This window comes from Podarcis tiliguerta (genome assembly GCF_965153285.1).
Source record: "Podarcis tiliguerta genome assembly, chromosome: 1".
NCBI classification, from domain to species: Eukaryota; Metazoa; Chordata; class Lepidosauria; order Squamata; family Lacertidae; genus Podarcis; species Podarcis tiliguerta.
In genome coordinates, this window is record NC_139534.1 from 120,798,712 (window position 1) to 120,823,824 (window position 25,113).

Sequence of the window (25,113 nt, forward strand, 5' to 3'; positions counted from 1 at the left end):
CCCCCCCCCCCGCCATAGAGTGTGAGTGATTAAGCAAAGGGGAAGAAGAGTCAACTTGCATATTTCACTGCAGGCAGTGTGGAGTAGTGGTTAGACTTAGGACCAGTTTACCTACAAGATCCGTATAGTTCAAGCTATGGTTTTCCCAGTAGTGATGTATGGAAGTGAGAGCTGGACCACAAAGAAGGCTTGCTGATTGGAAGGTTGGTGGCTCAAATCCCTGCAGTGGGGTGAGCTCCCGTTGCTCTATCCCAGCTCCTGCCAACCTAGCAGTTCAAAAGTACACCAATGTGAGTAGATAAATAGGTACCGCTGCAGCGGGAAGGTAAATGGCATTTTCATGCGCTCTGGCACTCGTCACGGTCCTCTGTGTGCCAGAAGTGGTTTAGTCATGCTGGCCACATGACCCGGAAAAACTGTCTGCGGACAAACGCTGGCTCCCTCGGCCTGTAAAGCGAGATGAGCAACCCCAGAGTCGTCTGTCAGGGGTCCTTTACCTTTATCTTTAAGCTACTGAAGGTAATGGGGCCCTTTATATGTCCAGCTGTCCTTTGTCAACAACAAATTGTTGCTGTTTTTTTGTGTTGAATGTATGCTATATGGTAATTTATGGACCTAATAGGTATCTAAAGCCATTTGCACATAACAATATATATATATATATATATATATATATATATATATATATATATATATATATTTATACATACATACATACATACATACCTACCCTGGGCTCAGGGCTGCTAACACCAGTAAAATTACAATAAAAACATAATGGGGGGGGGGGAGAGAGAAAAACAATTTAAAATACGGGTTAAAATACAATTTAAAGTAATTGTTGAACTGAAATACAGTTAACAGTGAAATACAATTAAGAAGTATTAATAGTGAAATAATTATTAAGCTCTAACTTAAAATGGTTTTTTTATTCATAACAAACATTTTGGAAATGTACATCCAGGTTTCTTCCCCCCTTAATTTTTTTGGGGGTGGCCCTAAGATAGTGGGGCCTTAAGATACAGATTTGTTTATACGTAAATCCTGCACTGTGTATATGCTATAAAGCCTTGCGCGCGCGCGCCTTCGCTTCGTCTCATTCTCCTTCAGACAAACTGCAACGAAAATTTAAAAAAAAACAAAAATGCTGAGGAGGAAGCGAAGCCGCTCGCTTGCCTTCAAACTGAGAACTAGGCAAGCTTTTCCCTGGCAGGGAGCCATCGAGGGCGGGGAAGCCGAGGAGCGTCAGCAGCCTGCGACAGCCCGAGAGAAGGGAGAAGAAAGCGGAAAGAGCGACAATAAAAGAAAGGAGGGAGAGAGAAAAAACCAACCCACGTGCGCGCATGAGTGAGGTTGTTTATCTCCTCTGATCCTATGCACCCTCCCCGCTTCCTTCTTCCTGTGCGCCCACGTGGGAAGCCGGCAAAGGTAAGGATCTATAAATACTCCTGCTGAGATCCTAAAAGGAGCTGGTCGCTGGAAGATTCCGAGCAAAAGGAAAAGCGCTTTTTCCACCCCCGTCCACTTCTTGGTTGGCTTTCAAAGGGGACCGGGCACATTTTCATGGAGGATGAGGCTAACTTAGTGGCAGGATGGCCATTCTGCCCTGCGCCTCTGCAGTTGCAGGAAGCAATACTCCAGAACACCAGTTGCTGGAAACCAGAGAGGGTTGCTCCTGTCCTGGGTCCAGCCAGCTGGGGTTTTCCACGCAGCGGTTCTCAACCTGTGGGTCCCCAGATGTTGCTGGACTACAACTCCCATCATGCCTGAGCTCTGGCCTTGCTAGCTAGGGGTGATGGGAGTTGTAGTTCAGCAACATCTGGGGACCCAAAGGTTGAGAAAGGCACGTGGTCGGTCTTTTGAGAACAGGGTGCTAAGCCAGATGGGCTACTACAAGCCTGTTTTCTTGTGGTGTTCATGGAGGGGAAACAAACAAGAGCTCTGTGTTAAGGGATTGCAATCCCTTTGCACCCTTCGCCTGGGAGTTGATCCCCATTTGAAGGAAATGAGGGCTGGCGGAGGCTTCCTCCTGTGCTCAGGGTTGGCTGTTTGCACAGTACATTTAAAGCGTGATGAGAGCGCTCTAAACAGGCCGGCCTGCCCCCCAAAGAATTATGGGAGCTGTAGTTTGCATACCCTCCCACCATTTGCCCGATAAAAACAGGGACGTCCTGTTACATCATCATCATAAGTTTCATATTTATACCCCACCCATCTGACTGGGATTCCCCGCTAAAGTATAACTCCATACCCTCCAACATTTCTCCAATGAAAATTGGGATGTCCTAAGGAAAAGCGGAACATTCCAGGATCAGATCAGAAACCGGGATGGCTTCTGTAAGTTCGGGACTGTCCCTGGAAAAAAGGGACACTTGGAGGGTCTGAGTTTGTTGTAGGCCAATAATAATAATAATAATAATTTTATACCCCGCCCTCCCCAGCCAAGCCCGGGCTCAGGGCGGCTAACAACCAAAAACAAGTTGATTAAAATACAATTTAAAAAGATTAAAATACAACATTAAAACATTAGGATGCAGCCTCTTCACAGGAGGAGAAAGGAAAAAGAAAGAGGGGGAGGGAATCAAACTGATTCTAAGCCAAAGGCCAGATGGAACAACTCTGTCTTACAGGCCCTGTGGGAAGAAATCAGATCCCGCAGCACCCTGGTCTCATGAGACAGAGCGTTCCACCAGGCTGGAGCCAGAGTTGAGAAGACCCTGGCTCTGGTTGAGGCTAATCTAACTTCCTTAGGGTCCAGGACCTCTAGGGTGTTGCTATTTATGGACCTTAAGGTCCTCCGTGGGGCATACCAGGAGGAGGAAGGAACAGCCTGGTGCAATTGCCCTGGGCCTCAGAGGCCTAAGCCAGTCAAGGACCCTGCCAGGGGTCTGCCAGACTTGTGCACCTTAAAGATTTTTGCTTTTCCACCCTCTTTACTGCAGTGCAGAGCTGTTACCTTTGGAAGGAAAGAAATGGAAAGAAATGGAAATAAACCTCAGCCCTGCACCCATTTCTTTTACAGCAGTCCCCAAAATCTAGTAGGCAAAGTGTTTTCTGCCACCTGTTTCCATGCATGGAAAAGCTTCACCTATATCTCTCTGATTCTGCTTCTCTTAATCATACAGGAGCAAAGCTGTTTTTAAAAACATATTTATGCAATTAACAATTCCAGCCCAAAGGTTTCTTCTTGCCACCTGCTCGTCATTTTGTCCTCTCTTTTTTGCATTTTTTCTTTTCCTCTCTTTAAAATCCCATTAGCTTGTAAATTGCAAATGGAAGTTAATCGAATCAGAAAGCAGGATCGCAGCACTTAATTAGCGTTTCGGAATTAACTGCACTTGCCTCTCAATTGCTTTCTAATAGCACAGTGTGTTGGGAGCACATGATGGGGAAAAAGGATGGCGTCTCCCTCCTTATGATGCAAAGATCAAATTTGCATTGAATGTAATCTTATTAATTATTAGGCTGAGAACTGGATGCAGAGTGATCTTTTGAGTGTTAAGTTCTCAGAATGCTTTTCTGAGCCTAGCCTTCAGAGCTTAACGTGGCCTTGAGAGTATTCTGTCTACTAATAATAAGCACATTCTCTAAACACCTATCCTTTGGTTTGCTAAAACTATACCATCCATGCATGAGAGGGAGGAATCAACAGTGCTGAGTGGACTCCTGTGTTTTCAGGTCATGGAACAGGGCTTTGGGGAGGCAGGAAATCAAGGAGGGAGGGGGAAATGGAATGGAAAAGGGCCTGGCCAGCCTGCTGGCTAAAACCTTAGAACAGCATTCCACATCGCAGAAACCTGTTGCGCGTTCCACCTGTACAAGATCTAATGATGATGATACCGAGAGTGCAAAGGGATTTTCCTGAACACTTAATTGACAGCAGCTCTCATTGCATCTTGGATTACGTGTCATGTTTTCTGGGTCATGCAAGCAAGAACCAAGTTGGGGCTTTCCAGCTGTTTTTTGGACTACAACTCCCATCATCCCTAGCCAGCAGGGCCAGAGGTCAGGGATGATGGGAATTGTAGTCCAAGAACAGCTGGAGACCCAAGTTTGAAAAAGCCCTGAACTAAGTGATGCATATTGGGGCAAAAATAAATAAATCTTAACTTTACAGTTGACTACTGTGAGAACAGGTTGCTGGGCTCAACAAGCTTATGGCCTGATCCAACAGCGCTCCTCTTATAGGGTAGGCAGGTTCAATATACATTGTTGTTGTTGTTATTGGGAAATGGTAGTCTCTCCTTCCTTGGAGGTTTTTAAGCAGGGCCCAGATGGCCATCTGTAATGGATGCTTTAGCTGAGATTCCTGCATTGCAGGGGGCCAGACAATGATCCTTGGGTCTCTTCCAACTCTAAGATCCTATTATTATTATTATTATTATTATTATTATTATTATTATTATTATTATTCTATACCATCCTTCACCTGGTGATCACAAGGTGCCTTATAGGATAAATCTAAATGCATACGTAATAAGGTTTTTTTGGAAAAAATTAAGCACTGTCATTTGGATCAAGACATGCTGTAGGCCTGAATGCTTGCGATATGCTTTGCAATGAGGTATTTTGTTAAGCCTGTGTTATAAATCCGTTAGTACTTGGAATGCTTACCTGTCCAGTTTGTGTGTGTGTGTGTGTCTGTGTGTGTGTGTCTGTATGTTGAGAAGGAGCTTCTCAGCCCTTCTAATCCACAGGGGATGTGCATTGTGGTTTATTTATATTCTGCCCGCTTAGAACTCATATCCCTGTCGGATGAGAGTTGAGTTGCGATGGTCCCTGTCCTTTCGAGATCTCTGCTCCTCTGGGATACATTTGAAGTCGCCCACTTAACTGTGAGCCTAGGAATCGGTTAACTCCTATTTCCTAGAGTGATAAATGGGGGCAGGGGGGCAGGGAGGGAACTGTGCTTTGAGCAGAACTGGTTGCCCAAGATTGCTGCTGGTGAGAACCATGCCCCTTCTTCATATTTGGAATCACAACTGTGATGAAGTGAGACTGGGATTTAATTAGGGCTAGGGCTTACTGATCAGAAGGTCGGCAGTTTGAATCCCCACGACGGGGTGAGCTCCCGTCACTCTGTCCCACTGTATAATGAAGGCACTAGGCAGGCCTCACTGGGGAGAGCATTCCACAAATGGTCAAAAGAGGGAAATCTTCAACAGGCACCTGTCCTAGGCCCGAAAGATTGTAAGAGGTTAGATTAGATGATCTTCATGGTCCCTTCCAATTCTACGATTCTTTGATTCCAAGCAGAATTAACCTCATGATAGGACGGTATTTAAGGGACGTGGGTGGCGCTGTGGGTTAAACCACAGAGACTAGGACTTGCCGATCAGAAGGTCGGTGGTTCGAATCCCTGCGACGGGGTGAGCTCCCGTTGCTCGGTCCCTGCTCCTGCCAACCTAGCAGTTCGAAAGCATGTCAAAGTGCAAGTAGATAAATAGGTACCACTCCGGCGGGAAGGTAAACGGCGTTTCCGTGCGCTGCTCTGGTTTGCCAGAAGCAGCTTAGTCGTGCTGGCCACATGACCCGGAAGCTGTACTCCGGCTCCCTCGGCCAATAAAGCGAGATGAGCGCCGCAAACCCAGTGTCGGTCACAACTGGACCTAATGGTCAGGGGTCCCTTTACCTTTTAGGACGGTATTTATAGGGCGGTACTGTTGGAAACACCCCCCCCCCGGGAAGGCTGCCAACTTCTCAGTTCAAACCTCTGATTATTTTTCTTCCATGGGACTAGAGCTTTTGCTCTACCTTGGTCTGAGGAACAGTGTTGACTCTTGCAACCTTCAGGTGTGGTTTTGTCTCTCCTGTGGGCAAACCATGTACTTCACTCAAGACCTCAGTGTCTGAAACCTGGTTTGAGCTGCTAGCCACAGCTCTACATGCAACAGCTGTGTTAGCAAACTCCCGAGAGTACCTCTTGGGTGGCAGTCCATTTGTGACTCTCTCAGATCTACATATCCAGGGAAGCAAGAGGCATTATCTGATTTCAGGGACACGTTCCAGCCAGGCAAAAACCGATCAGGGTGCAAAACAGGAACAGAGAGTGGATGTGGCCCAGAGAGAGTTTTGAGGGCCAGATTCCCAGTCCTGGAAGGACGCAGTTGGCCCCTGAGCCTTGCCACCCCCCAAAGTATAGATCTTGGAGGCAGGAATGGGCACAGAGGGGGGAAATAAGCAATCTGTGTGTTCCCTTCTTCCTTAGCTCCAGCTAACCTGCCGGCCACAAGACCATCGCGATGAGTTTTATCGACTACAGAGAGACGATAAAGGAAGGGGACACGGCAATCGTCTTCTTGGGCCACGAGTCCATGTTTCCGGTGAAGGTGCAGCACGGCGGTAAAACCCAGACGAAGTATGGCGTCATCAGGCATTCCACCGACCTGATAGGCAAGCAGTATGGCTCCAAGGTGACCTGCAGCAAAGGAGGCTGGGTGTATATTCTTCACCCGACTCCCGAGCTGTGGACTCTGAACCTCCCCCACCGGACGCAGATCCTGTATTCGACGGACATCTCTCTCATCACCATGATGCTTGAGCTGAAGCCGGGGTCCGTTGTCTGTGAATCAGGTAATGGTTCTTGTTGCATGGCATTTGATAATGGCAATTGGGAATACTTTCTCAGGGGGTACTGTTATTACTATTTCCATTGCATGGCCTTAAAATTACAGTGGTGCCTCGCAAGACGAAAAGAATCCGTTCCGTGAGTCTCTTCGTCTAGTGGTTTTTTCGTCTTGCGAAGCAAGCCCATTAGCGGATTAGCGCTATTAGCAGTTTAGCGGCTATTAAAGGCTTAAGGGATTAGCGGATTAGCTGCTAAAAGGCTATTAGCAGCTTAGTGCCTTAGAAAAAGGGGGTGGGGAGCGGGAAAAAACCCCCAGGAATCGCAAGGCATTTTCGTCTTGTGAAGCAAGCCCATAGCAAATTCATCCTGCGAAGCACCTCCAAAACGGAAAACCCTTTCGTCTAGTGGGTTTTCCGTCTTGCGAGGCATTCGTCTTGCGGGGCACCACTGTACTACTGTTTTTACTGAGGAAATTCCTTTTGCACGTATTGTTATTCCCGGTACTACTACTGTGTCTGTAGCACGGTCGTTACTTCTTATTCAAAAGGAATCATAGAGCTGGAAGAGACCTGGAGGGTCATGCCAGTCTGGCTTTTGAAAGGGGCTGTTCATTTTTGGGTGGGTGCGGGGACCTCACACACTTTGACGGGTGCATTTCTTCCTGTCCAGCTTGGAATCTAGTATGCTACTATCTTGATCTTCGTGGTTTGGGGGACACTCAAAGGAGCAGGACACCCAAATCCTTCTCCGCCCCCCAAGCATCCTCTCTTTGCCGCTGTGGTGGGCAGCGCAGCTGTGGGAAGATTGGGAAGACTGAGCTATCCGAGGAAAATAGCTGCCTTCCATCTCAATGTGCAAAAGGGTCCATTGAGCTAAGGTATCTCTGCATGTGTGCATTGCGGCGATCAGATGCCCTGTGCTGAAATTACGTCATAATACAGTGGTGCCTCGCAAGACGAAATTAATCCGTTCCGCGAGTCTCTTCGTCTAGCGGTTTTTTCGTCTTGCGAAGCAACCCTATTAGCGGATTAGTGCTATTAGCGGCTATTAAAGGCTTAAGGGATTAGCGGATTAGCTGCTAAAAGGCTATTTGCAGCTTAGCGCCTTAGAAAAAGGGGGTGGGGAGCAGGAAAAAACCTCAAGAATCGCAAGACATTTTCGTTTTGTGAAGCAAGCCCATAGAGAAATTCGTCCTGCGAAGCACCTCTGAAAACGGAAAACCCTTTCGTCTAGCGGGTTTTCCGTCTTGCGAGGCATTCGTCTTGCGGGGCACCACTGTAGTGCCATGGTATGGAATGAATGAATACAGTAGTACCTCTGGATGTGAACGGGATCCGTTCCAGAGCCCTGTTCGCATCCTGAAGTGAACACAACCTGCATCCACGTGTCTATGTGGGTCGCAATTCGCCGCTTCCGCGCATGCGCCCGATGTAATTTTGAGCGTCTGCACATGCACGAGCGGCGAAACCCGGAAGTAACGCGCTCCGTTACTTCCAGGTCACCGTGGAGCGCAACCCGAAAATATTCATCCCGAAGCATATTTAACCTGAGGTATGACTGTAAATAAATAGCTGTGCTTAAGTTGATGTGGGTATGCATTTAATAGCATGTCTGGTCTTCAAGACTCAGGGCAATGGATTCTAAGAATAAGCACTGGAATAGCATTCAAATCAAATTCGTTGAAATTTTGCTGTTCTTTTGCAACTTGGCTTTTCAGCCCCCAAAGGCTTACAGGTGGGTCTTGCAGGTGCTCAGGGTTGGTCTTTGGCAGGCCCTCTGTGGGAGAGAATTCCACCCAGGGGAGGGCGGCCCCTGAGAACACCCCTCCCCACACTCTCACTGCCCGATGTGCTCACATCCCATGCACCATGATGTCAGAAAACAAGCCCATGACTCTCGAGCGAAAGCAGTATTGTTGTGATTGCACAAGCTTTTGGCAGGCGTCTGGGCATGACAGTATCTTTCTTGGACGGCCGAAATGCCATCTGTCATCCTGTTTCCTTATTCAGCAGGATGTTTCTCCCCGCTTCCATGTGGGAAACTTGCACTGCCGGTAAACAGCTCCAAGGACTGAGTTGATGCTTTGAACTTTGCACTAGAAATTGCTAGGAGTCTTTCGGTCATGCTTCAGTCTTATTAGCCTCTCCAGGTAAGGCCCCACCTGCAACCTGTGTTTAAAGCAGCATTGTGCCACGTTAAATAGTCATGGCGTCCCTCCAAGAATCTTGGCAACTTTAGTTTAAGGGGGCTGGGAGTTGTTGGGAGGTCTACTGTTCCCCTCACAGAGCTTCAGTTCCCAGCATTCCTTGGGAAGAGTGAATGGTGTGCCCTAGCAACTCTCATCACCCTTAACAAACTACAGCCCCCAGAATTCTTTGGGGAAAACCATGGAAGAAACCTAAGATGGCAGGATACTGCTTTCAGTGTGTACTGCAGATGGAGCTTAAGTTTAGCGTTGGGAAATCCAAGATGGCAGCTTCAGTAGCACAGAGAGCCAGGCTAGACTGTACTTTCGGGATTGTAAATAGGCGCTCTATTGGTAGGCCTGTGGCGATGAAGAATCCTCTTGCACAGTACATTTAAAGCAGAATTATACCACCTTAAACTATCATTAGCTATATTAGAACAACAAAAATGATGTTGGTCAGGCTTGGCGATACCTGGTTTTCAACACCGCGATATATCACCAGCTAAACATTATGATGTACCGTTATATCGTGATGTCTGAAATAAGGATGGAACTCTGTAGAGGCGAACACATGTTGGCTTTCCTCAGCTCTCCAAAATGTGGCACTTGCAGGGGGTATCTCAAATTTATTACTCCAGCAGTTAGTGCCTACAGCTCTTTCAACAGCTGCTGGGTTTCTGCCCGATCCCCTACACTAGCTATAAAGAGCGGATAGCCAGATCCCATGGGTGCTCACTAGTTCCTGCAGGAAGCAAGAAGGAGCCACGGGCGGTCCGAGGAGGTGGTGAACTTTGGCAACCAATTCTTGTTGTATTATCCTTGCTTTGAAGATAGAGAAGCTGCCTTATACCGAGTCGAACCATTTGTCCCATCTGTTTTAGTGTTGTCAACACTGATTGGCGGGATGCTAGTGGCGCTGTGGGTTAAACCACAGAGCCTAGGGCTTGCCGATCAGAAGGTTGGCAGATCGAATCCCCGCGACGTTCAAAAGCATGTCAAAGTGCAAGTAGATAAATAGGTACCACTCTGGCAGGAAGGTAAATGGCATTTCCGTGCACTGCTCTGGTTCACCAGAAGTGGCTTAGTCATGCTGGCCACATGACTCGGAAGCTGTACGCCGGCTCCCTCGGCCAATAAAGCGAGATGAGCGCCGCAACCCCAGAGTCATCCACGACTGGACCTAATGGTCAGGGGTCCCTTTACCTTTACCTTACTCTGATTGGCAGCAGTTCTCCAGGGTTTCTGGCAGGGGACATTGCCAGCCCTGCCCGGGATTTGAATCCGAGGCCTTCTGCATTCAAAGCAGATGACCTCTTTGCCTGGGATTGTGGTTACAGCAGAGGGCACATGGGAGAAGCTTTGCTGTGTTTGCTCCTGACTACTGCGGGGCTAGAGGGCAAGTGGCCTTCGTTTCGACCTCTGCTAATGAATTATGCCATAACGAAATAATGAAAAAGCCTGTGGCTTTCATTAGGCAGTGGCATCCCTGGTTTCATGGAATGTTAACTGGCATGCATGTGCCCGCTAGGGGAAGGGGCTGCAGCTTCTGCTTTGCATGTATAAAGTCTTGAGTTCGATTCCGAGCATCTCCAGCTAAGGCTGGGAGAAGACACTTGTCCGAACCCTAGAGAGCCACTGCTAGTCAGTGTACCCCGGAGCTGGATGGACCAATGGTCTGACCTGTAACTTCCAGTGTTGCATGGAACATACTACCTTATAAGGCAGGGGACTCTCCTCCATTAGAGGTTTCTAAGCAGAGGCTGAACGGCTGCTTAGTTGGGGCAGTGAGAGCAGAGGATTTCCCGCATCAAAGCAGCGTTGACTTTTCCAACTCCTTTGAGATTCTGTGATACAGCCCCGTTTGCAAGAAAGCAGTGCCCTTGCCATTGGAGAGCGACATGCCTGTGGAGAGATTTTCATGCTCACACCTGTTCCCGTATCATTCAGTAGAACGTTGCATGTGAGTCAGGGCTCTACCCTTGCTGGGGGGCACCAGTTACGTGTGGGAAAACCTCATGTCTTTGGTTCATATGGTAATTCTTACTCAATGAGGAAACTCATCATGTGTGTGGCAATTCTCACCCTCTTAATTAACTGTGACCTTGTTTTCTTGATTCTTTAGGTTGCTTTAGGTAGGCTGGTGTTTGGTAGATGGGTCTGTCCTTTTAGGCAAGGGGTTAATCTGTGTTATCCTTCGCCAGCCTGGTGTCTTCCAGATCTTCTGGACTTCAGCTCCCATCAGCCCCAGCTAGCATGGCCAGTGGTAAGAGATGATGGGAGTTGTAGTCTCAACAACATCTGAGGCTGGTCCAGAGTGCCTCTTGGTTGCTTCAACTCAGTGTTTCTGTAATACATCACAAAACATTAGGCTGGGGATTGGCACCTTGAAGCCAGCATGGAGTTAGCTCAGTGCGTAGAGCATGAGACTCTTAATCTCAGAGTCGTGGGTTTGAGTCCCACTTTGGGTGAGATCCTTGCATTGCAGGAATCTCAGCTAAAGCATCCATGACAGATGGCCATCCAACCTCTGCTTTAAAACCTCCACGGAAGGAGAGTCCACCACCTCCCAAGGGAGACCATTCCATGGCTGAACAGCTCTTACTGTCAGAAAATTCTTTCTGATGTTGAGTCGGAATCTCCTTTCTTGTAATTTGATGCCATTGGTTCAAGTCCTACCCTCAAGAGCATGAGAAAGCAAGCTTGCTCCATCTTCCATGTGACAGCCCTTGAAATATTTGAAGATGGCTGTCATATCTCCTCTCAAGCTCCTCTTTTCCAGGCAAAACATACCCAGCTCCTTCAAATGCTCCTCATAAGGTTTGGTTTCCAGACCCTTGACCATCTTGGTTGCCCTCCTCTGCACACCTTCCAGCTTGTCAATATCCTCCTTAAATAGTGGTGCCCAGAACCGGACACAGCCTTCCAGGTGTGGTCTGACCAAGGCAGAATAGAGCAGTACTATTACTTCCCTTGATCTGGTTGCTGTACTTCTGTTGATGCAGCCTAGAATCGCACTAGCTTTTTTCAGCTCTACAGTTCTATGATTCTGTGTATGTCTGCAGTAGTGCTGAGAATTGCTGGTGGTTTGCCATTTTGGGAATGAGGATGAGATTTTGGTCATCTACCTCCATAGACTTCTTGCAAACTTATTTACTGGCCAGGTGCTTGCTTGTTGTGAAATCTGTGGCTGTTCAGATGTTGCTGGACTTCCAGCTCCCATCAGCCCTAGCCAGCACAGCCAATGCTCAGGGATGTGTGTGCTGGGCCATATTTCCCCCATCTTTCTGCTAGGCCAAAGGTGAAGGAGAGATGTTTCGCGTTCCTGCTGCCGTTGAATGAAGCGATACTGCAAACGAGTTCCTGTGTGGTTGTGCAAGGAACTCGGGGCGTTGGAGTTGGCTTAATGCTGAAATTAATTGCCAACTTGATGGGCAGGATTTCTAATCTTATGCCGTCGAGTCTTGCATACATCATGTTGGGTTTTTCTTTTTTTAAGTGGGTTACTGGCAGATGAGGTGAACGTATTGCTCCGACTTGTTTTGCATGCCTGCTTTTATTTTTCAAATCGTTTGACAGAACATATTGTCAAGCAGAGGTAGGCAGTTTGCTCTGTGAAAAGGACCACATTGAAATACAGACACAAACACACACACACACACACACACGAGCCCTGTGGGAAATAACTCATTTACACATTTTCAGTAGGATGTAATATAATCCTCATAACATTATGCATATGTGGAGGATGCCAAGTTACAACCGAAGGACGTGTTGCTGTCATCTTGTGCTGGCAAATTATCGGGCTGGTATTTTGTGCCGGCCAGGCTTTTAAGTTAAGCCCTTTGCAAATCTTGAGAGGGTGATAAATGTCATGGGAAGGATCCAGAAATGTAGGGAGAGGAGCTTCTGGCGGTGGCAGTGTTCCTGATGAGCTGTTGTACAAGGGCTAGCGGAAGATGTGTGTGGCATTGTACAAGAGTTTGTGTGAAACCTCGTGGTGGCTTCCATCTTGAGATCTTGCACAAGAGGTTGTGTGTCACCTTGGACGGGGGGGTCAGATCCTGATGGGAGCAGCTCAGAAAGTTGGAGCTGTGTAACCCTGGGGAGGTTCATAGTGGGATGGGAGAAAGGGCTGCAGGAACCCAACAGATGTCTGAGCCTGGAGAGAGGACCAGAGGTTTGTGGGATGGAGAACTCTGTCCAGGGGAGGGATAAAGCAGGTGGACAAAGAGCGTTCTGCCCCCATGACACCAGACACTCCATGTCAGATACCTCCTGATGAGGAACTCCCTGCAGCACCACCTACTATCGGTGTAGAGCCTCCTACAGAGGAACGTAACTTGGGATGAGCCTTGACTTGAGTCTTGGCTTGAGTCTACTGCAAGCAGCCTGGATGATGAGTCTTGACACCAGCATTGGCACGAAGAAACTTCACAGGCTCAGCCCACTTGAAGCAATGCTTGTTTACTCACCCCGTCCTAGGACTCCAGCTGCTATTAAGCGTTGTGCATGCCTCACTCTTCAAAGGGAAGGTGCATAGCCAATGATCAGAGATGATGGGAGCTGGAACATCAGGAGGGCCAGAGGTTCCCCACACCTGAATTTTAGGCTAAATCATGGTGTTGGAGCTACTTGTGGCTCTCAAGCAATTGACGTGTAGATCTTAAGCAGCTGGAAAATTGTCTCAGTGTTACGTAAAATTTTATTCAAATGGCGGACGGTAGATTAGAGAACGTGCGCTTTGTCTGTTAATTGCAGCATGAATAATCATTGCAAATTGCTGGAAGTAGCAGACAGAACCATTGAAAGCCGGTAGTTGTTGAAGATATGAGATACGATTTAGTTAAATTCCCTGAGATTAAAATTTCTTATAATAAGGCACTGTTTAATAAGAGAAACATGGCTTTAGTTGTTAGGTTTTCTGCAGTGGAACACCCAGTTGAATGCAAAATGAAGGTTTTTTTTTTAAAAAAATATGTATTGTGCTTCCTTGAATACAGGGCAAATATTTATGCTCTTTTTTCCTTCTTTTTCTTTTTCTATACCACTATAAAAAATTTTTAAAGCGTCGGTATGAATTTATAAGTATATGTACATCCAGAATACTGAAATCTCCTTATCTGCAGCATATACAAGTAATATCTGCAACAAAACAGGAATACTGTATGAGAAGAGCCCTGCAGGATCAGGCCCGCATCAACGGGCCAACCAGACGCCTATGGGAAGCCCATGAGCAGATCATGAGTGCGACAGCCGCCTCTCTGCTTGAGTTTCATGGACTGGTTGGAGGAACGGTGGGAGGAACCAACTGGGGGACCCCCAAGGGAAGAAAACTCAGAGCCCGGGGATTGGTGGTGGGACAACAGTGAGTGGTCAGAGGGAGGAGGAGCCATTGGTAGCCCTCTCCTCTGTGAAACCAGTTGCAGCATGGCATGCTTTTGCTCAGAATGTAAGCCATGCCTCCTCCAGCAGCGGCTGCGCTTCTCAGAGTGGCTTAACAACCAACCCCCCTTCAAAGAGAACCCTGGAAATTGTAGCTCTGGGAGGGGAAGAGGGGTCTTTTGTCAGCCAGGTGTCCTGGCCGGAGCTTTCTTTACTTTTAGGCATGGGTAAGGCCCGGGGGCTGGATCCGGCCCAGTCGCCTTCTAAATCCGGCCAACAGACAGTCCGGGAATCAGCGTGTTTTTACATGAGTAGAATGTGTCCTTTTATTTAAAATGCACCTCTGGGTTATTTGTGGGGCCTGCCTGGTGTTTTTACGTGAGTAGAATGTGTGCTTTTATTTAAAATGCATCTCTGGGTTATTTGTGGGGCATAGGAATTCATTCATTTCCCCCCAAAAAATATAGTCCAGCCCCCCACAAGGTCTGAGGGACAATGGACCGGCCCCCTGCTGAAAAAGTTTGCTGACCCCCAGGCATAGGGCTGGAGGCAAGTAGCCAAACTTTTACTGCAGAGGTTATTTGCGGCCTTCTCTTGTTGCAGGTTCTGCTTTCCATTTGGATTCTCTTAGCCGCTTTTGCCTGTGGGTGGACCCTGGCTGACCTCCTTCTTTGCTTTTTCCTGCAACTGGCCTTCCCTCTGAATTTGCCCTAATCCATGTTTCCCGAGGCCTGAATTTCCGGAGGCTCGTTCTGTAAGGATCCACAAGGTCACAAAGGGTGATGCTTGATTTCCCCCCGCTGGAATCTGCAAAAATAATCACACCCCTTCCAACCTTCTCTATCCTCTCTGCTCTCCTGAAAACCAACACCGCTTCAAGTTAGTAGATATCTGGAATGATTGCAGGGTGTGTGTGTGTGCTTGTGAGTGTGTTTCTTGCTGAGCAGGTGGACATGGTAGGCGATGAGTCACCCTTTGCCGTTCCTGGAAACCAAGCCACAGCTCTGGATTCGGCCTTGAGAGTGCATAAGGCATTTATTTGCGAGCAGGTGGAATCCCCCCAGCTCTCGGTGCAAGTTGAACCACGAAGCCGAGCTAAGGTAATGCAGTTTTGCTTGTGTGCAAGGATGTGGAATTCTGATCAAATATTTGATCTGCTTTGCTGCAGCAAGAGCGCTGGCGGTGGCTCTAGGCGGCCTGCGGACGGCATTTGTATGCATGGCTGATTCCCGAAGCAGCAACTGAGGCAGCTGAGGGCAGCTCTGAAGAGCGGCGGTGTGAAGTAACCTAGATTCTGCTCTCATTTGTACACCGAGCACATGCATGATTAATGCGCTCCAGTTGAGTGCAAGAGCAAACGACCTTTTTTTAAAAAGAGACTTTAAGCAGGGCAGCCTGGCAAGGGGCTGTGTCTTCTTCCTGTCTCTTAGGAGCCTGGCATGTCAATGGCAGAGTGAAGGGAGATGGCTCTGGGATTTGGGGACACGCTTTTCACTGCATCATCCCATCGCTTTTATTCGGGAGTTGGCAGGATATGGGGCAGAGAGTTGATGACTGGCATGGGCATAGAATAACGCCCTGGGTATAATTGGGAGCACCAGGCAGTGGCAGAGCTCAAGGAAGGGAATTCTTTGCACAGAAGCGAATTTATAAGCTGCTCACCTCATTATGAAATTTCAGAGCAGCGTGCAGAAAGCCCAACAGTAAATTATGCACTGAAAACAGCACAGTTAAAATTCACGGTGCCGTCGCAAAAGATGGTCGGTGGACTATAGTTGAAAGTCTCATTCAGGAAACGCTTGAATAAATAAAATGGTCTTAAGCACATCTCTGAAATAGGAGGGGGGACAGACAGTGCCTGACCCCAGGGAGCTTTGTGGATTTAGTTCACCTTTGGCAACTTTCTACTCACCCAGGCCTTTTAAACAACTTGCCTTTCATAGCCTGGGTCTCTCAGAATTCTAATTGCGTTTTTATTTTTTAATAATAATAATAATTTGTTGTTTTTATAGCTGGATAGCTCAGTTGGTTAGAGCCTGGTGTTGATACAGCCAAGACTGAGGGTTCGATTCCTGTAAGGGTCAGCTGCATATTCCTGCTTTGCAGGCTTAGGGTTTCCCAAACTTGGGTCTGCAATTGTTTTGAGACTATGATTCCCATCATCCCTGACCACTGGTCCTACTAGCTAGGGATGATGGGAGTTGTAGTCCAAAAACAGCTAAAGCCCCACGTTTGGGAAACCCTGGGCTAGATGATTATTCCAACTCTATGTTCTTTTTCAAGCGGGTTGCTGTTTTGCCTTCTGAGCCTGCTATAGAACTTTTCCTGCAGAGCTGCAATGTAAATGCAGGACATTAAATAATGAATAAGGCGTTTGAGTATCATTGCCTCTTCGTTGCAGAGGGCAGACCTGAGAGTGACTTGACTCTTCTCGGGCCCTCGAATTAGTTCATGGGAGCGGTGAGCTTTGAACCGAGGAGTTTCTGTTTCATGTTATATTCTTCCTCTGTCTCTACCAGGCAGGATGTTGTGCAAGAAGGATTGGCTCATGGTGACCTCTATCCAGTCTAACTGGCTCAGAGTAGACCCATTAAACTCATTAATCGTGCCTGATTTCGGTTCCCTGATTTCAGTATGTCTGGTCTGAGTGGGACTAAGTTGGATTAAGACCTGGGCTCCCAAGAGGTTAGTTTGACACCTCGGACAAATACATAAATGTAAGTCATTTGCTGTCTTTTCTGCGACACTCAATATCACCTGTCTGAGGTAGCCCTCCCCCCCCCCCACTGCCTAATGGTAGGCCTAGCCCTGGTCTGTCCCAGGAATCTCATAACTGCTGCTCATGAACTTGTAAGGATGTGAATCTTAAAATCACAGAATTGTAGAGTTGGAAGGGACCACGAGGGGCATCTAATCCAACCCTGTGCAGTGTTGAAATATTTTGCTGAACGTGGGGATTGAACCCAAAACCCTGAGATTAAGAGTCTCATACTCTACCGACTGAGCTGGTCCATCTCTTAAGGAGGCAAAAGCCTAGGGTACCTGGTATTCCCAGGCGGTCTCCCATCCAAGTAATAGCCAGACTTGACCCTGCTTAGCTTCTGAGATCAGGCAGGCTCAGGGTAGCATGGTCTCTCTCTTTAGAGCTGGAAGCAGGTTGCGACTGTGAGGCCTCCTAGCCCGATGGCATATTCAGGACAGTATTATTCCGCTAGCTGGTGTGAGACTGGCTGGCTTTGTGTAGCCCTCACACCAAGCCTCGTTATCTCTGGTGCCTTTCAGGAATACTAATTTATACACGGTTGTGCACTTCAGATATTTTGTTCTCATAACAACGGGAACATTGGCAGGAACAATGGCAGATCTTGGGAGGTAGAGCTGCCTGAAAACGCCTGCCAGAAAAGAGCATTAGTGGCCTAAGTAGAGGAACTATGGGGTTGCATTCTGCATTCTCCGCATAGCAATTAGCAGCTAAGAACAATGTGGGCGTGAAGCCCACACGCGGCCTCAAGTGCTTTCATGTGGCTTCCAGACTTTTCCCATGCTCTCCGTGAGCCTTGAGAATTTCGCTCCGTTGCTGCTGCTCTTTTTTCTCTTCGGGGCAAGTTCCTAGTCCTCATGAGGACAAAGAACCGAAAGGAGCAGCGAAATTCAAATGTCTTATGCTTGAAGATCGCACAATAACACTCTCTCTCGCTCTCTTGAGATTAACTGTGCAGGGGGACATTTTCGCTCCAGCAGGTATATCTGGACCAAGGAGATGAGAAACCATTTCTGTAGCATGCCTTTTCTAGGCTGGTTTTAACGTCACGGATTGTGTTATTTTTATTATTTATTTTGTCTTGTTATATTGTGATTTTATGTTGTAACCGCCCTCAGACCTTCAGGTATAGGGTGGTACAAATTAAATGAATGAATGAATGAATTATGGTAATTTGTTAATGGGCAGTTTTGTTGTTGGTTGTACTTGGTTGCTGTATTTTTGTTGTTGTTGTTTCCGTTGCCCCAAACCTGCAGTTTTACCTCAGGACTTCTTATTTTTCTCTTAGGGGGTTTCTCTGAGGCCATTGTTTCCCCCGCAAATAAGGCGGGCTACTCTGCCTTCCCTGACAGATAATTTAAAAAAATGGAAGTTCACTTTACAAATACATGCAAGGCTTGGTTAACCTATCTGCCCTGAGGCAGCTGGGCTCTTCAGGCTGACATGTGCCCCCCATCATCACCACCTGCCACCCCCACCCCCATGTTGAAGGGATGAGGAGACATTCACTTGCCAGCTTTGTGCACACAAATAGACACACACAGCCTTGCATTTGTCAGAAGTGTGAGAGGGGTCTCCTAGGCACCTCACCCCCTCAATATGGGAGAGTGTCAATTTGAGCATCCTTAATATTCGGCACCATAAACTTCCCTAGCAGATATCCACTTATCTTGTCTAAAGAATCTCCAATGATTGAGGAGGCCAGAAGGGTTCATATCCATCTTAACTGGCTTATAGCACCCATCCAATGGTTTATTAAGATTAACTGCGTTGGATTGGTTGCCTAGCCATTGCCTCCTTGAAACACCGCTAAGTTGTTCTTTTTCTCAATTCGGATCAAAACTGGTTTGGTGGGGGGTGGGCATCAAATTATGCCTCAATAAATGGCAAGATAGAAACAGGGCAGATACTGTATGGACTGTGGCCAATGTCACGTGTACGCAGCTTCCGAAACCAGTGGTGGGATTGCACCGAATGTGGAGTAAATACAGAGAGTGTACATAGAAAATTTACCTCACAGGTTGCCTTACAATGTATGTCCCAACCAATTACTAGAATCATCTGGGGGAAGCACTATTAGTGGTCCCCCTTGGACCAGAAGCATAGCTCAGGCCAGCAAGGAGTTGTGCCTCCAGTGCAGTGGGCCTGTGGAACTCCCTCCCACAAGAAATCAGTCAGGCACTGTCCCTGCTAAGGATCAGACACCAGGTTAAAGCGGTTTTATTCCAGGAGGCTTTTTGCGCTGTTACTGAAACCCTGATGCTTTAACCTTTGATGTTGAAATTACGTTCTGAATTTTACGTGTGTGTGTGTGTGTGTGTGTGTTTAATTGTAAGTTGTTTCGGGGCCCTGATGGTGACTTGCGGGGTATACATTTTAAAAACATGAATAAATGACGCTTCGCAGAGGCGCTACGTCTATCAATGGTTATTAGCTTTCGTAGGTAAATGGAGCATCCATAGTCTGAAGCAGTTTATCTCTGAGTGCAAGACACTGGGGACAGGCAGCAAGGCAGGGCTGTTGTGAGCTTCGCAGATGCTTCCAGCTGGTTGCAGAACTAGCCAGACCATTGAGTCGAATCATAGAATCATAGAGTTGGAAGAGACCACAAGGGTCATCGAGTCCAACCCCCTGCCAAGCAGGAAACACCATCAGAGCACTCCTGACATATGGCTGTCAAGCCTCTGCTTAAAGACCTCCAAAGAAGGAGACTCCACCACACTCCTTGGCAGCAAATTCCACTGTCAAACAGCTCTTACTGTCAGGAAGTTCTTCCTAATGTTTAGGTGGAATCTTCTTTCTTGTAGTTTGGATCCATTGCTCCGTGTCCGCTTCTCTGGAGCAGCAGAAAACAACCTTTCTCCCTCCTCTATGTGACATCCTTTTATATATTTGAACATGGCTATCATATCACCCCTTAACCTCCTCTTCTCCAGGCTAAACATGCCCAGCTCCCTTAGCCGTTCCTCATAAGGCATCGTTTCCAGGCCTTTGACCATTTTGGTTGCCCTTCTCTGGACACGTTCCATTTTGTCAGTGTCCTTCTTGAACTGTGGTGCCCAGAACTGGACACAGTACTCCAGGTGAGGTCTGACCAGAGCAGAATACAGTGGCACTATAACTTCCCTTGATCTAGATGCTATACTACTATTGATGCAGCCCAGAATTGCATTGGCTTTTTTAGCTGCCGCGTCACACTGTCGGCTCATGTCAAGTTTGTGGTCAACCAAGACTCCTAGATCCTTTTCACATGTACTGCTCTCAAGCCAGGTGTCACCCATCTTGTATTTGTGCCTCTCATTTTTTTTGCCCAAGTGCAATACTTTACATTTCTCCCTGTTAAAATTCATCTTGTTTGTTTTGGCCCAGTTCTCTAATCTGTCAAGGTCGTTTTGAAGTGTGATCCTGTCCTCTGGGGTGTTAGCCACCCCTCCCAGTTTGGTGTCATCTGCAAATTTGATCAGGATGCCCTTGAGTCCATCATCCAAGTCGTTGATAAAGATGTTGAATAAGACCGGGCCCAAGACAGAACCCTGTGGCACCCCACTAGTCACTCTTCTCCAGGATGAAGAGGAACCATTGATGAGCACCCTTTGGGTCCGGTCAGTCAGCCAGTTACAAATCCACTGAGTGGTAGCATAGTCAAGACCGCATTTTACCAGCTTCTTTACAAGAATATCATGGGGCACCTTGTCAAATGCCTTGCTGAAATCAAGGTAGACTACATCCACTGCGTTCCCTTCATCTACCAGGCTTGTAATTCTGTCAAAAAATGAGATCAGGTTAGTCTGACATGACTTATTTTTCAGAAATCCATGCTGACTATTGGTGATCACAGCATTCCTTTCTAGGTGCTCACAGATTCTTTGCTTAATGATCTGCTCCAGAATCTTCCCTGGTATTGATGTCAGACTGACTGGGCGGTAATTATTTGGGTCCTCTCTTTTCCCCTTTTTGAAAATAGGGACAACATTTGCCCTCCTCCAGTCTGCCGGGACTTCGCCTGTTCTCCAGGAATTCTCAAAGATGATTGCCAGTGGTTCTGAGATCACATCTGCCAGTTCTTTTAATACTCTTGGATGCAGTTCATCTGGCCCTGGAGACTTGAATACATCTAAACTAGCCAAGTATTCTTGTACTATCTCCTTAGTTATTCTGGGCTGTGTTTTCTCTGCTGAATCATTTCCTCCAAATTCTTCAGGTCGGGCATTGTTTTCTTTATCGGAGAAGACTGAGGCAAAGAAGGCATTGAGGAGTTCAGCCCTTTCTGTGTCCCCTGTTTGCATTTCACCATCTTCTCCTCTGAGTGACCCCACTGTTTCTTTGTTCTTCCTTTTGCTACGAACATACCCATAGAAGCCTTTTTTGTTGCTTTTAACCTCTCTAGCAAGCCTGAGTTCATTCTGTGCTTTAGCTTTTCTGACTTTGTGTCTACACGTGCTGGCTATTTGTTTGAATTCCTCTTTGGTGGTTTCCCCCCTTTTCCATTTTTTGTACACATCCTTTTTTAATCTTAACTCAGTTAAAAGTTCTTTAGATAGCCACCCTGGCTTCTTTAGGCACCTTCCATGTTTCCGTCTCATTGGTATTGCCTGAAGTTGTGCTTTTACTATCTCCCTCTTAACAAACTCCCAGCCATCCTGAACTCCCTTTCCTTTTAGTATTACTGTCCATGGGATCTCACCCAGCACTTCCCTAAGTTTTATGAAGTCGGCTTTCTTAAAGTCAAGAAATTGAGTCCTAGTATGCTTGGCTGCTCCTTTCCGCTGTATAGTAAACTTCAGAAGAGCATGATCACTTGCGCCTAATCAGTGGGGCGCCTACAACAGTCCTTTCCTCCCCAAGCGAAATATATTTTCAAGTACATTTGGGTGTCGATTGAGCAAATTTCCTCCCTCTCTACCACAGGTGGTGTTGCCTTGTTGGTAAGATCCACCACTCTTCCTGCCATTAAACAGCAACCACCACCCAATAGCATCAGATTCCAGGCTTGGCATAAAAGGGCTTGCAATGAATCCCAAGAGCCCAGGAGCTGAGCCAAGACCAACTTTAATTGGGGGGGGGGGGGGAGTTTCCTAGAAAGGGAAGGAGAACAGTCTTCTTCCCTGGTGATTCAGGAGCAGGTTTTTTAAAGCCAGATAATTAAAAATGTAGAAGCAGAATATCGAGTGGGAAACCGAGACAGACATTTGCCAAGCTGCTTCTCCCCACCCCTGCCGTGTTGACATCCCTTCTGTTTGCTTCTGGAGATGAATGGGGAGGGACCTGGGGCGAGGGCAATGGTTAACCCTCGGGGGGGGGCAGAAATCATTACACTCCCTGGGTTGCCCCAAATCCCCCACCCAGTCATACAAGCGTGCCTTCGGGCAAGAGGCTTCACGCGGCTGTTGTCACGCAAAGCAATCGATGGGCAGGCCTGTTTGCCTGCGAAATTTAGCATGGGGCTTGCGGTTCCCCCAGAAGTAAATAGAGATGCTTTGAGGGTGGGGAATTGTGCTGTGGAGCACAGCAAGGCTCTCTAAAGAGCTCTTGGCAAGGGAGGAAGTGGGCTTGGGAGATAGGGTTGTGGAAAAGGGAGAGTTGGACCGAACCCCCGAGGGTCATCGAGTCCAACCCTACAATTCAAGAACCTCAGCAGGTGGTCATCTGACCTCTGTTAAAAAACCTCCAAGGAAAGAGAGTCCACAGCCTCCCGAGGGAGACTGTTCTTACTGTCAGAAAGCTGTTGGAATCTCCTTTCTTGTAACTTGAAGCCATGGTTCGGGTAGGTAGCTGTGTTGGTCTCACGCAGTCAAAATAAGTAAAAAAAATTGTCCACTAGCACCTTAGAGACCAACTATGTTAGTTCTGGGTATAAGCTTTCGTGTGCATGCACACTTCTTCAGATGCACTAAAACAGAAGTCACCAGACCCTTATATATAGTGGGGGTGGGGTGGGGTGGGGTGGGGTTTTCTCAGGAGGATAGTAGGAGATGGGTGATTGACTCAATGGGTGTGGTAAACCTGTTGACGACTGTTAACGACTGCATGCACACAAAAGCTTATACCCAGAACTAACTTAGTTGGTCCCTTAAGTTGCTACTGGGCATTTTTTAAATTTTATTTGAAGCCATGGGTTTGGGTTGTAATAAACAAAATCTGCCCTTATTCCCTTATGGGGGACACAAGAGCCCTTATAGAGTCCTTTGTAGGTTCTCCATCGGTAGGAGAAAGTAACAGAGGCCAACCAGAGAATATTGAGAAGCAAAGCAGCTTGTAAGCCTGATCATTATTAAAGCTGTTGCAACAGGGTGCTCTCCTCACACGCAGGAAAGGAGGGGGACCCAGAACCCAGGTGTGCCCGCCCTTATATAGACATCTTAAATTCCCTGCCCTGGACCTTGAGACCACCCCTCCATACATCATACATACATCACAGAAGGGGTGTAACCCAAGACCACCACCTACGGGACCGCCTCTCCTGGTATGCCCCACAGAGAACCCTACGGTCTTCAAATAAAAACATCCTGAAGGTCCCAGGCCTCAGAGAGGTTAGGCTGGCCTCAACTAGAGCCAGGGCTTTTTCGGCTGCGGCTCCAATCTGGTGGAACGCTCTGTCACAAGAGACTAGGGCCCTGTGTGACTTGACATCTTTCCGCAGAGCCTGCAAGACAGAGCTGTTCCACCAGGCCTTTGGTCAGGGCCCAGCCTGACCCCCTCCTCTGGCAACCTGCACAGAATTTTGCTTAACGGTTGCCATTAATTTGATTTTAATTAATTTTTATAATGGAATGTTTTTAGAATGTTGGATTATTTGATTGTTTGATTATTTAATTGTTGTTAGCCGCCCTGAGCCCGGCTTCGGCTGGGGAGGGCGGGATATAAATAAAAATTATTATTATTATTATTATTATTATTATTATTATTATTAACCCGAGGTACCACTGTACTGATGTTTGTGGGCTTCCCAGAGGCATCTGGTTGGCCTCTGTGAGACCAGGATGCTGGGCTGATCCTTCAGATCACGTCTTACATTCCTATTTTGTATATGCTGCAAGTAAGAAGATTTCAGTATTCACGGCATATAGCAAGTTAGGCATATACATAAACGTATAAATTCATACTGACGCATAAAAAAAACCAAATAATGGTAAAGTGAAAAAGAGAACATAAATATTTTGCCCTGTATTCAAACAGCATGGGTTTTTTTTAGAAAGCATCATTTTGCATTCAACTGGCTGTTCCGCTGCAGGATACCTAACAACTAATGCCGTGTTTCTTTTTATTAACAGTGCCTAATTATAAGAAATTTTAATCTCGGGGAATTTAACTAAATCGTATCCCATATCTTAAAAACTACCCGCTTTCAATGGTTCTGTCTGCCACTTCCAGCGATTTGCAAAGATTATTCATGCTGCAATTAACAGACAAAGCGCACATTCTCTAATCTACCGTCCGTACAATTTTTCATTTGCTTAAGATCTAAAACATCTGTTGCTTGGGAGCCACAAGTAGCTCAAACCTCATGATTTAGCCCACAATCCAGGTGTGGGGAACCTCTGGCCCACCTGATGTTACCACTTCCATCTTCCCTGATCGTTGGCTATGCACCTTCCTCTGACGAGGGGGGCGGGCACAGCTAATTATATCACTGTGCAGGGAACAAGAGTCTCAGAACAACTCTCAGCTCCTTGAACAAACTGCAGCACCCAGGATTCCTAGGGGAAAGCCCCATGGCTAGGATAGCTCAGTTGGTAGAGCACGGGACTCTTAATCTCAAGGTTTTGGGTTCGAGCCCCATGTTGGGCAAAAGATTCCTGCATTGCTGGCGGTTGGACGAGATGAGCTTCGTTCCAATTCTACAGTTCTGTGATTCAAGTGGGCCACTAACTCTTCTGCCAAGACCTTTCCAGATAGCTTCCTTTTGCCACGTCTGACCTTGCAGAGAACATTGTTTGTGGAACTGTTGATTCCCATGGCTATTGCATCTATTAGAAGTGAACCTGGATATTGCCCAATAGATATTGGGCAATAGACATTGATCATAATGTAGACGTGGAAGCGTGCAAGCAATTGTGGAATCTGGATATAAAATTTACAGCATGTTATGGTTTAAGAGAAAATTATATGAAAATGATATATCGATGGTATCTTACACCGAGTAAGTTGGCAAAAATGTATAAATCTAAATCAAATAAGTGTTGGAAGTGTAAAGAGAAAGAAGGTTCTTTTAAT

At 47.0% G+C, this 25,113-nt stretch overlaps 1 protein-coding gene across 1 annotated transcript in view; it reads left to right on the forward strand.

The window, feature by feature from the left end:
- The first annotated feature begins 1,255 nt into the window (after window positions 1-1,255).
- The window catches only part of TRMT61A (tRNA methyltransferase 61A), a 62,665-nt gene continuing 38,807 nt past the window's right edge, over window positions 1,256-25,113 (forward strand). Inside the window, exons 1-2 of the mRNA XM_083439476.1 lie at window positions 1,256-1,428; window positions 6,209-6,573. Of these exons, the coding sequence (XP_083295602.1) occupies window positions 6,243-6,573 (331 nt within the window). The 5' untranslated portion in view covers window positions 1,256-1,428; window positions 6,209-6,242. The remainder of the gene's footprint in view (window positions 1,429-6,208; window positions 6,574-25,113) is intronic.